The sequence below is a fragment of the Ostrinia nubilalis genome, chromosome 24, assembly GCF_963855985.1.
Source record: "Ostrinia nubilalis chromosome 24, ilOstNubi1.1, whole genome shotgun sequence".
Classification (NCBI taxonomy): Eukaryota; Metazoa; Arthropoda; class Insecta; order Lepidoptera; family Crambidae; genus Ostrinia; species Ostrinia nubilalis.
Genome location: NC_087111.1, coordinates 7,141,767 through 7,154,498, shown reverse-complemented (window position 1 = coordinate 7,154,498; position 12,732 = coordinate 7,141,767). Strand labels below are relative to the sequence as shown.

The following is a 12,732-nucleotide window of genomic DNA, read 5'->3' as shown; positions in this document are numbered from 1 at the left end:
AAAAATATCAGATTAAATATTACTTTATCTAGGAACATGAAACATTTACATGCTAGAAACTACAATTAAATATCACAATTATGTCAAAATAATAAAGAAATAAAATATTTGCACAGCTACTTACAGTACGTCCGTCCTCGACGAGCGCTCACCAAAGACTGACTCGGTTCGCCATTTTGTCTATCCCCACTCCACTGACCACTTCGGTGTTGCTAGTAAAATAAATAAAATAAATCAAACTATCATTTTAAAATTATATTTTTTTAATTTTTTGTTTTTTTAAAACGAAATTTTTCTCTATCAAATCATCAGCTCTGAAGCACATTTCTTTTGCAGGCAATCAGTTCTTTTTTAAATACTTTTGTTTTACCGGTAGTACAAGTTTATGTTAATTTTAGCATCTTACCAATGTTAATTTATCCTTCCTTAGTCAGTCACCAAATAAAAATCATATCGCCTCTAAAAAGCCGTTATACAGCTATTATACGACCGCCGTGCGTTTATGACGTGCACAGTGCGCCGAGTGACAGCTGACGACTGACATTGACACGTCGTCGACTGACACTGTGACAATTTACTAGCCTGTTAACTGTCAGTGGCTAGTGATACTTTCTTGTGTCATTAGAACAGTTAAAAGTTGTAAAACATCAAAGTTTGTGGTTATTCTAGATCACATAAACTCAGTACTCTGTCAAAACCATGTCGTACTAAACTTTTTGTAAAAACACATGTATAAGTAAATAAATGATAGAACTAACAACGTAGGTTAGACTTGTGGTTAGATGTTGGTAGGACAGATTAGCCTATTTTTGATTAATTCAAGGACTACTTTTTAAGTAAATTACAAGTTTATTCTTTCACTCGTTATGCATACCTAAGTTTTGTTTTAAACATAACATTACCATTTACCATACAAGTTTACAAAATTACCCACAAAAATTAAGAAAAAACCTGCAAGATAACAGTTGTAATCATTTATAAATAATTCATTAATATAATGCATTTTATTGCGCAACCTACACCTTAATTAAGCTACCTTAAATTAAGTCACAACAGAGAGCTCGTAAAATTATCCCTTCCCATCTATTTATTACCTTCCCATAATAGGAATTATGATACATTATAATTATACTATTAAAAAATCAGAGGAGCGTTCAAATTTTTGTTCCAAATGGGTAGGCGGCGCCGCCCAGTGGGTGTCCATTATACCTGACAAATAACATTATTGTTCTAACAAAACTATTAATAATACAAAAATTTTACTACACAATTTCAAACCTTATTATCAAGTAGTTAAAAGCCAAAAAATTAATAGTGTATTATGTTTTTGGCACAGTGATTAGTTTCTTATACCGTCGCCCCAACAGGCTATAATTAAACTTTAAAATTATTGTGATTGGATTTGGCAAATTGCAAATTGACTCACAAAAAGTTAAAAACATCGAATCGACAGTTCCATGGAATTGATGCATAACAATTAAAATTATTCTTTCTTGATTGGTGATGCAAAGATTACTTCGAATCTTTGAGAATTTTATTGCAAAAATAATTAGTTGATTTGGGTAAATTGAGTAATTTTAAATCGCATATCGTGCTGGGTAATTAATACATAAGTTTTTTAATTGATACCGTTTATAATCGGTATGATCAAAGCGAATTGCAGCTTGCGGTTTCAAAATTATCAAAACGGGAATAGGTATAAGTTTTTTTTTAATTTAAATGGCTAACGCCCGTACCTATTCACAAACGATGCTTGCTTAAGTGAAGCAACAAATGGAACGCACAGCGTTGAATAGAGCTCTGTGATTGAAAGAAAGAAAGAAAAAAAGAGGGAAAGAAACATTTTTAATATTTCGTTCGTCCACGCGCACTGTGAGTCCTCATAGTAATGTTTGTGAATACGGGCGTGAGTCAATCAACAGTTAAAGCGTATGGTTTAAAATTTTAAATTCTTGGTTTTATTGACATTTCTGATTCCTACTTATGCCGGTGAGATACAAGTAAAGGAACGCAAAATAAGTTAATAGAAATATTGATATTTTATGGAAACTCTATAAGAAATTGTACTTACAATCGCGATTACCTTATTTCATGCTATTCCACACATATTAAAATGTATGATTTCTCTAGAAATATGAAAAAACTAATTCTACCCTTTACTGGTAACTTTATTAATTATATTATTATCTAAAATCTAAATGGTCGTGGTTGGCTGACTAGGAAACAATGGAATACTTAGGTAACAATAAAAACATTTCATGCAAAATTAGTTTTTTGATTAGATAATAATTATGTACTTAGTCAATTAAAGAGAAACATAGATTCTAGGAAGTTATAGATTATGGATTATTTCATTTTAAACTACTCAGCCCCACCTGTGTTCATCAGAAATAAAAAAATATGTAAAATTCTAATGGTGAAAGATTTTTTCAAATCGGCCCAGTTTCGGAGCCTATTCAATACCTACCTACTCAAAACAAAACAAAAAATCTAATCATTCCTCTTTATAATATTTGTGTAGATCTGTGGAAATCCATTTAAGAAAGTTTAAATGATAATTATTGGTAGAGTCAAGTCTACTCTAGTTTTAACGCAAACGAAGCAAGAACAGCTAATATAACACTAAAAGTTCTAAAAGGGACACAATTTTCTCCAAGCAATCAACTTCAATTATTTCAGGCAATAAAACCGAATGATAGCAATTTAATATTCGCTTGTTTTATTAACATTTCTTTTGAAATTATGCAATTAACTCCTGATTGAGTTGTCATCTCGCCTCCGATTGAAGGTGGTTTATACCGGGCTAAAGATACGGCTTTGTTTGTAAGAGGGGATATTTCATTTGATTGAGTTAAGGGGAATGTTAGCGAGATATATCTATACATATTTGATACTTTTGCCATACTATGCATGAACTATCATACTTTAACAAACGTCAAAAGTCTGTCAAATTCCGTACAAAAAGCACAGGTTATCGTTATAGTTACCGTTAAAGTTAGGTGGTGCAACTCAGCCTATGACTATATTTGCGTCTTTTGGATCCTGATGAAATTATCTGCTTACTAGAAGTTAGTTTGGAAAAACTGTAATGTAAGACGATTTTCATGTGAATAAAGCTTATTTGAAAATACATAAAATAAGTTTTATTTTCCACCTGTCATTTCATAATTACTGAGGTACTGAAAGAAAATCGACCCAAAACATTTCTCCACATTACTTGATTTCCTTTGTAATCCTAAAATAACTGCTCTTTTTAGAAAAAGTAAGTTTTAACTCAGAAATGCTAATCTCTTTTCACTTCAAATGTGATAGAGTCAAGAGAACTAAACTAGTCATTTAGACTTGCAAAGCGCTACTAACCAAACAGAAAATTTTAAGTGACCCAGCAGAGAATCGAACCTAGGACTGATTCATTAAGCACTCGGAGGCTTTCGAATCGTTCATATTATCTTGTCTTACTTTTTATTACAATGCCCCTTAAAGAAACCCATAAAAACTTAATGGTTGTGTGTTTACCGACGACTTCCGAGATGCGTACGATTCCCAAATTGCCCATAAAGCCTGTGCTTCCATCTCAGATACAGTTAGTTGTAATTAAAAAATGCATATAAACCCGAAGATCTGGGTGTGACTAATTTTAATAACTCAATCCGAGCGAAACTGCATTTGGCCGATTTATGACGTAGTAGAGATGAATGTGGTAGTCTCAATTCTTTATACATATTATGTTACAGTCAAAATTCATGATCAGTTAAAACTACTGTCAAAAGTGGTTTTGACTGATGCCCTTGGTCAATAGTTTTGACTGTAACATATACAACGAATTTTTTGTGGAAGCTTTTGGCCTGCATCTCACCTGATGGAAAGTTTTGATTTTATCCACAAAGAGGAAGCTCGAGGTTTGCATCTCACTTGAAAGATGATCAGTCCAATATAGAGACTATTTTTAAGCCTTGCCTGTAATATCCATTATCTAGAATATTTATCCACATACTTAATATGTCATCATTATCATCATTTAAGCCACGGGACGTCCACTGCTAAAGATATGCTCTCTGCATCCTTTATGAGGTCGTCTGTCCCCCAGCTAGTGGACCTACACGTATCTTGTATCAAACAACTTATAGAACTGTCAGAAAACAATCTAACGAATAACCATCCCCCTTCTGAAACAAAAGAAAATTTTAACATCTTTATAAAGAACTCCCATAAAAAATACATTAATTTCGTGCGACTCTACTTTAGCACGTCGATCTCATATTTTAAATCCCGTCCACAAAAAACTCAACAAAACCAGTCAATAAAGTTTACGATAGAATCTAAGAAAAAACCCAACAACCATATTTCACAGTAATTATATTAAGTCAGATATTAAATCAATTATCACGGTGACCCTTGTTTTTTGTCGCGAATAACAGTAACAATAAATAACTATAAATTTTGTCGTTCTGTAGGTGAGGAGAGGTGCTGTCAGAATTTTTTTGATAAAAAAACACTTTATGTCTTGTGATTTCGGTCGGTTTTATCTTTTCGACAAAATGTACCAGCTATGATGTGGCGTGAAATAGACCGCGCATGTATACAGAGCTGATAAAACGATTTGTTGTTAAACGCATAAAAAATAAACTCGATTAATTTTCATCATTAATTTCAATTAAAAGTTAGCAGGAAGGCGCTGGATGCAGGCCGCTACCAACCGGCCAATGTTCAACAGTGGACGTCCTATGGCAGAAATGATGATTATGAAGTTTCAATTAGTAACGTCCAAAGTTAGTGTGATCTAAGGCATTATGTATAATAGTTTGGAGAAGTCAAAATTTAATCGATCAGGAATTCAATAAAAAATAGCAATAATTTGAGACTCGTGACAACAATAGAACTGTGTTAATTGCCTATAATTATACAAGGTGACAATTTCTCAAGACTTCACAGTGTACTGTGAGTGAGTAGGGACATACTGTATAGGTAGTAATTATAAACAAATTAATTATTATGTGAAACCACAGAATAAGTAATAGTACCAAGGTGAGACTTAGCCTATGTTTAGCAGTGGACGACTGGACGTCCTATGGCTGAGATGATGATGATAATGCTGATGATGAGGTCAGAAGGTCTGCTGTATTTGAGATACACTGTGTATAAACAGATTTATTAAGATTAACGCGATATCTATGATACCGTGTCCTTAATAAATAAACATTACTTTGTCGCCATCATGACAAGGCAAATTAAATCGCAATTACAATTCTCGAAAGTCTTTACATTTCAAAAATTTACGGATTATGCAATCGTGTAATGAAAGAAACAAATTATGTAAATAGTGCTAACAATAATAAAACAGAATGCTTTATATTATGTTATCATCATTATTTCGGCCTCAGGACGTCCACTGCTGAACATAGGCCTCCCCCAATGGTTTCCATGTTGACCGGTTGGCAGCGGCCTGCATCCAGCGCCTTCCCGCAACCTTTATGAGGTCATTTGTCCACCATGCAGCATTTTCCGTATATTCAATACTAGCGGCCGCGCGCGACTTCGTACGCGTGGCTCCAGTTTTACCCCCTTAGGGTTGGAGTTTCATAGAATCCGTTACAGGTTCTAGGTTACCTGCCTTTCAAGTTTGTGGGTATTATAGTATCTGAGGTTTCGTGATGAGCGAGTGAGTCAGTGTCCTTTCGCTTTTATATATTCGGCTTTAATCAAATAAAATTAATTCTTTGGCTATTATTTATTTACCCTGTGTTAAATAAAAAAATATTCTAAATGACATAAAAAGGTGGTGTTCGCAACTCTATACTAATCCCTAAGGGTCAGGTATAGGGTTTTTATGTGTTTTTTGGTAGCAAAGTCGTTAGTGCGGCGAGTTTAAACGGCTGCATTATCGTACTAATCAATCTGGAGAATTGAGACAAAAGTTACTGGAACGATCATAAAATAAATATCAGACAATTGGGGCATAACTTATAACTAGCGATTCACCTGCCATGTTAATAGTTTTTCCAGTGGCAGTAAAGCGTTTATTTGCTAGAAATTCAAAACTAGGCCAGTCAATATTTCGCAAAGATAAGCATGTTTGGATAATCATCATCATCATCATCATTGCAGCCACAGGACGGCCACTGCTGAACATTTAGGTCTCCCCCAATGATTTCCACAATGACCGGTTGGTAGCACCTTCCTTGTCTGTTTAGGTATAATTACTCTTAAAATGAAGAAAAAGCTTTGTTTTCTAACATCTTGACTTAAATAGAATTTTTAGCGTCCTTCCGTAGAATTTCAACAAATTCTGAATTCATTCTTGTTGGTTATTATTTTTCCTATTAATCATATTTTTCAAATAACTCTTTAAAAACCATGACAAAAAGCTTCATTGGTTAAGTATGCCGTGTAATATCACAAAAATGTTTAAACCCATAGCATGTTGAAACTACGGCGTTGACAAACCATGATGAATGAAGCCAATAAAAATGTTTCTCATAAAAATTCATTCTCATTATTAATTTTAATAACCCATACTTTTTCTGCTTTTTCTTAGTCGAAGAATGCAGGGGTTCGGTCTTTTTATGTAATTTATTGTTGCACCGATTAGCCACACCGATCGATGGGTTTTGCGACCCCATAGACAGGTACATAATCAATCATACTATATCTACGGTTTTCTTGCAAAATAGCAGCTATTACAATTGCTTTATGATACCGCAGTATTTAGCTTGGTAAGCTGTTGTCGGTAAATGGTGCTAACGTACCATTAGACATCACTACAGGTGTGACGATTCAACGATTTTAATCCCACGTATAACTATACTCAACATCAAATAAACCGCACCTTCCGCGACGCGAACTTTAATGATTTTCTTCTGACACAATCATGGTGCCCCAACAATATTGGTGTTATTTGAAAGCTCAATAAATATCCTTAAAGAAAAACACATTTAATTTCTTAATAAATGATTAACATATACCATAAATGTGACTTGAAAAAATACCTCACTTTGGGCCCATCTATGGGTATGGGATCAATGAGACCAATTTTTATGGTTATAAAACCAAATAATGATCTCACGTGTCCTCTTTAACAGATGGATAGCGATTAATCCCAACTTAACAGTTTTATAGCCATAAAAGTTGGCTCTAGCGTAACTACCTATTTTTTGAAGAAGTGACTCTGGATCCTTCTAAAGACACATTTTTGGGGTAAAAACCTTTCCTTTAATGAAATGAAGGTTAGAACTAGGCTTTTTAATGGTGCCAATATTGGTGGGAAGTGGGGATGCATACGTTTGAAAATGCTTGTCGCGTGAGGTGCGATTTATTTGATGTCGAGTGTATTAGCGAGGCTTCATTGATTAATAATTATGCCCGTTTTCACCATCAAACCCTAATTTTAAAGTAACCCATGAAAACAAAATACCTGTTATGTGTTACCATAGGGGTCACTTAAAAATTAGGGATTGATGGTGAAAACGGGCATTAGTCAATGAGTCCTATAAAATTCAACATCAAGTACATGTAATTCTGTTCCTCATCAGATTTTATTTTATTTTGGAACCTTTGCTATCCCCTTGTCTACTATTATTATAACTATTAAGTACATGATCTGTATTATTTAAGCAAATAAATTAAAGTATACTAATATAACTATACTACAATCAAAAAAGAAAGAAATATCAATAAAAATTTATTCTAAAAAATAAATAACGTAATACAACAATGTGTTAGTTTTTCAGTGAAGCACAATAAAATCTATCAAAAACAACAAACCTTTAGAGCTTTAAAAGTCCCTTTAATTTGAATTCAGATATTTCAGGACAACAATATCAAATCACAAGCGACTGCATCACTTTGGAGAAAAATCAATACCTTACGTAACTGTTCCCTCGGTCTCCTCCTCGGACTCATCGTCTAACGTAGACCCTTCAGTCTCGTCCGAATCCGAGAGACTTTCCACCACGAGGGAAGTCTTCCCATCTGGATGCTCGTCAGACACCAACTCAGGCTTCTTCTCTTCAGCGGTATTGTCCACAACCACCACAGGGCTTTCAGAAACGTTGTCCGCGTCCCCTTTCATTTCTTTAACTGGATTCTGATCAGTGATCAGGTCTGGACCTCCACTGTCACCAGCTATGAATTTATCCATCGTAGACTCCACTTCTACCCCTGTATCTAGGTTGGCAGCCATCGGCTCTATGTTAAATGACTGCTCGTCTAAACCACTGAAGCGACTCTCATTCTTTTGCTCCTTCCCCTTCATGTGTGCTAAGTACACAGTCCAGACGAAACTCGCAGCGCTCACGAACACAATCCTATTCTTCTCAGAAACGAAATAGAAGTTCAATGTTTGTGCTGTTGGCCAGAACACCATACCAATCTTGTAAGTGGGCCAGAACTTCTCTCTCACTTCGTTCACGCAGACTTTGTACGGCTTCCCTTCCAGCATGCTCATTCCGAAGAAGAAGTACGCCATCGCCAGCGGAGAATACGATACTTGTTCGACAGCTGCCCTGGATATCGCTGTGATCAGATCCTTCCTTTTGAAGAACCTGCTAGAATACTTCATCCACCCGTAAAAGACTGGAGCCATGAAGAAGGTGCCGAAGAAGCTGAATCTTGCTGCTCTAGCCCAGTTGGCGTTTGACAGCCTTGTACCATGTTCCAAGTACTCCTGCACGATGCTGCATGATGGCCAGATAATAGCGTAAGACAGCATGCCCCGGACTAAAGGAAACTGGACGGGCAACCTTAAGACTTTTGTCAATAAGCCACTCATTTTAATGTTTGTTACAAATTATATTTTGACATATTGTGTAAAAAGTAAAAGAATCATTTGTGACAGAAAAGTGATGTCTGATATTTTTTTCTCGAAATACATGGCAGTTGTGAACCATAGTCTTCAAAAATTTACTGTAAAGTAGGTGTGAATAAAATGAAAAAAAATTTTTTTTTTTTTGTAAAAGAAGCTGAGTCAGTTTAACTTCAACGTACTTTAACGAAGTTTTCTATAGTTGTGTGCAAACTGCAAAGTTATAATTTTTGGAAGTTAGTATAAAGCTCTTGGGTTGCAAGTTGCAACTCGCATCAGGCTTTTTACCACGTAAAAGGAAACATTAATGTAGCAACAAAACTAGCCTAGATCCTAGTCAAATCAGCAGATACTTATCGGAATTAGTAAGGAGATCATAATTATTACTGGACCACGAAACATGACGTATAATTACCCATTTAGCTATCTCGATCTGCCCACCCACCGGGTTAGACGGTGAACAATCGAATCATTCGATTGTTATTCGATTATCAATCGATTATAGACTCCGCTTGTGCGGAGATCGTCTTTGAGATAAAAGACTTGATTGGATTGGGCGAAAACGTGCGTGCTGACCGGTCGCGCACGGCTTGACAATTAGTAAATAGAATTAATCTTATCAATTGATCTTCTGTATCGAGAACTATTTATAATTTTATTTATTGCCGACAATATTGTATTTAGATAAGCATGTAGAGCTTACCTATATTTGTAACTCATGTATTATGAAATTATTGCATAAACGACTCTTATGAGTTTTCCTTTCCTGTTTCCTCTTACGACTTGAGCAGCCTTACTTACAACTATTACAATTCGGATTTGGTAGAAAAGCTTCTAGATCGTAGATTCCCAGTTTAACGCCATCTAGTAAACATATTCTCAATTATCAAAATTTAGCGCCATCTGTATGTTTGACTATGAACTACGTTTACTGCTAACCACATGCTTTTCCTATATGAACTTAGCTTTACTACTCAACACAAGATGGCGCTATTAATTAATGTTGGTTTTTAGTTTCAAAAGTGATCACCAGATGGCAGTAAAAGTTTCAATTATACTATTCGACGCTAGATGGCACTACTCTCAAAAGTAGGTAAATTAGACAAGTTTATTTTAGAACTTCAAAAACTTGACTGCACGAAATGCAAGTCTTGCCAACATTGAAATTTTCTTCTTCTCAAAACATTTATGTTTTAGGCATAAGTACCCCATCGTCGTAGAAAAACGGTAGTCTCTCTTAGTAAATTTTTGGGCCAAGGAAATGCAATTAAAAATTTTGAAAATTGGCTCAAAAGATTTTACATTATTATTTATTTACTAAGTAGGTAAGTAAGTAACTCCTTGGCGAACCTCTGTTTTTATGTCTGTGCTGTGAGTGCATAGCATAAGTTCAGTTTGATTCTGTTTTATTTATTTAAGTAATTTAATAATAGGCTAGATCTTTTAGTTATAAATAATTTAAAAATCCAAATCGAATGGTAGGAAATTGACTCATTTCTTCTAAGCACCTACCTACTACAAAACTGAAACAACGCCCTTAGGGCCACATTTTTAACATTATAGCAATCTTTTTCACCTCGTTAACCAAAATTTACGTTCACAAAATATTTTAAGTGATAGCTTCATAATTTTATTCAGTGTTTTAAAGATTAACAAATCTCACACTTGTCAAGTTGGCAATAAAGTTGCAGGTTTATGGTGTGATTTCTTAAGTGGGCGCTTTGCTAAACATGCCAAGCTTTTTAAAGCACACTGTAAAAAAGCTTTTTTTTATTAAAAATAAGTTTAGGTACATTCTTCTGTACTGTAACAAAGGTTAAGGCTGAGTTGCACCACCTAACATTGACCGTAACTTTGACGATAACCGGTGTTTTTTGTATGGAATTTGACAGATTTTTCACGTTTGTCAAAGTTAAAGTAAGATGGTGCAACCCAGCCTTAATTTTTTTTTTTAATAATCAACTTGAAAAAATCGAACTGCTTAAGGCAGGACTCGAACCCACGACCTTCCGCTTGCCGGGCGACTGCTCTTCCAACTGAGCTAGGCAGTTCGATTTTTTCAAGTTGTTTATTTAAAAATTTAGTTTGAGTCAAAATTCAATCCGTGCCCGAGGTATGGGAGCGGCACGGGATATTTTTTGTTACGTCAAATATCAGTTAAACTTAGATTTGTATAAAATATGCTCTGTTACGTCATATTTAATTATTTATTAAAACCTAAACCTATTCGTAATATAGTTTATGACTTACCAGTGCCACAACAGACTGATACTTGACACTAAAATTTAGTGTATTTTAAGGTAGAAGATATTTTAGGAATCGACTAGAACGGAAATCCGTATCAACACGTGCCAGACCTCTAATGTGTGGCTTTTTTTTTTCGTACATTTTTTGCCTTCGAGGTCAGTTATAAATTGGCCGGTCAACTCCTGCTGTGACCAGGCATGCAGAATCTTACCGTGGGTCGAAAACCACAGCATGTAAGTAATGCTTTGAGTTGACTCTCTATAAAATTTTAATAAATGTAACGTAAAGTAGGTATTGTACATTGTGACATTTTCAAAAAATCCCTTCGCTCAAACTACTACCCTACCCTACATAGTTTACCGTTTGTAAACCTACAATTTTTTTAACCTAGGTAATACCTACCTAAAATAGTTGACCGAAACTGTGCGAGCTAACTGAGCTTTTGGCATCTATTGAAATCTAAATTAAACAGATGTTTAACTCAAAACCAATTTAAGATCAATTAAGAAGTAACTTTGCCCTTTAGGATTCATTATTCATTAATCATTATGACTCTCACCAAGTTTCATTTGTTTTACACTTCTGGCTAAAAAAATGGGACAGAAAAAAATCATTTAACACCTTTTCACCGACAAAGAATTTGATTTGAAACTTTTAGTTATTAAATACTTATTCATTCCGTATGATATTTAATAACAAAAACGTGCTGGTATAGACAGTAAAAAAAGTTATGACAATAAAATACATCTTTGTGGCCATAATGTTTTTGTGAAAGCAGTAAAATAAAGCAGAACTGTTCGGAAGCACGTCAAGTGTCAGGTTACTGCCGCGGAAGTCTATTGGCTTACACGGGGTTTACGGCTTAATTATAGACATCAGTTTTTAAGTGTGAACTAATCTAAGAAAAAGATTGAATTAGTTTGTTAGGTACGAGAATCAATAGGTGCTAAAGGCTACAAGCTGTTGTAGGTAACACAATAATAAAATAATACTTTTTAATTTAATTAAAAAGATTATCTTAAGACTTAAAAATACGATGAATGAGATTAATAAAAATATATTACAGAATTATAAAGATCTTTAAATAAAATATGTAAATCTGTATTAATGCTCTACCTACTACCTCTACCACACATAATAAAATTCTATCATGATGATCAATCAATTTTAAGTTTCACCTATTAGATATTCCGGTCAAGACTTTATTTTATCGGTTATTAAACCTTTTTCAAGTTTTCAACAAAATCATGTAAGTAGATTTAAAAATAATAATTCCCAATCCTAATAATTGACTTAACAAAAACCCCATAACTCTTCCCGTCGGCGCTCACATTGAGGTTAATCGACATCCAGTGTTGACAGGCTCTGTATACAACTTACATCACACTCCGTAACGTCAACATACCAATCAATGGTACTGCGGTGTGAGGTAAACATTTCACTTTTTGAAAGCTTGTTTTAATGTTACTATAACATTCATTTTATTTGTTTTATACATAATGGTACTCGTATATTACAAATTCATTATTTTTATTCACCCAAGCTTTATAAAGTCTAATAAAATTATATGTTCGTTCGTTCGTTTCAGCCGAAAGACGTCCACTGCTGGACAAAGGCCTCCCCTAAGGATTTCCACAAAGACCGGTATCCGGACCACAAAGTATGTACTTACGTTTGATCCTTTT

The 12,732-nt window shown here is 34.5% G+C and overlaps 1 protein-coding gene across 1 annotated transcript; it reads right to left on the bottom strand.

Moving 5' to 3' along the window:
- Window positions 1-7,666: 7,666 nt before the first annotated feature.
- LOC135083698 (mpv17-like protein) lies at window positions 7,667-8,832 on the bottom strand. The gene has a single exon (XM_063978409.1). It carries the CDS (start codon window positions 8,765-8,767, stop codon window positions 7,862-7,864), a length of 906 nt encoding a protein of 301 aa, XP_063834479.1. The 5' UTR covers window positions 8,768-8,832; the 3' UTR covers window positions 7,667-7,861.
- Between the last annotated feature and the right edge of the window lie 3,900 nt (window positions 8,833-12,732).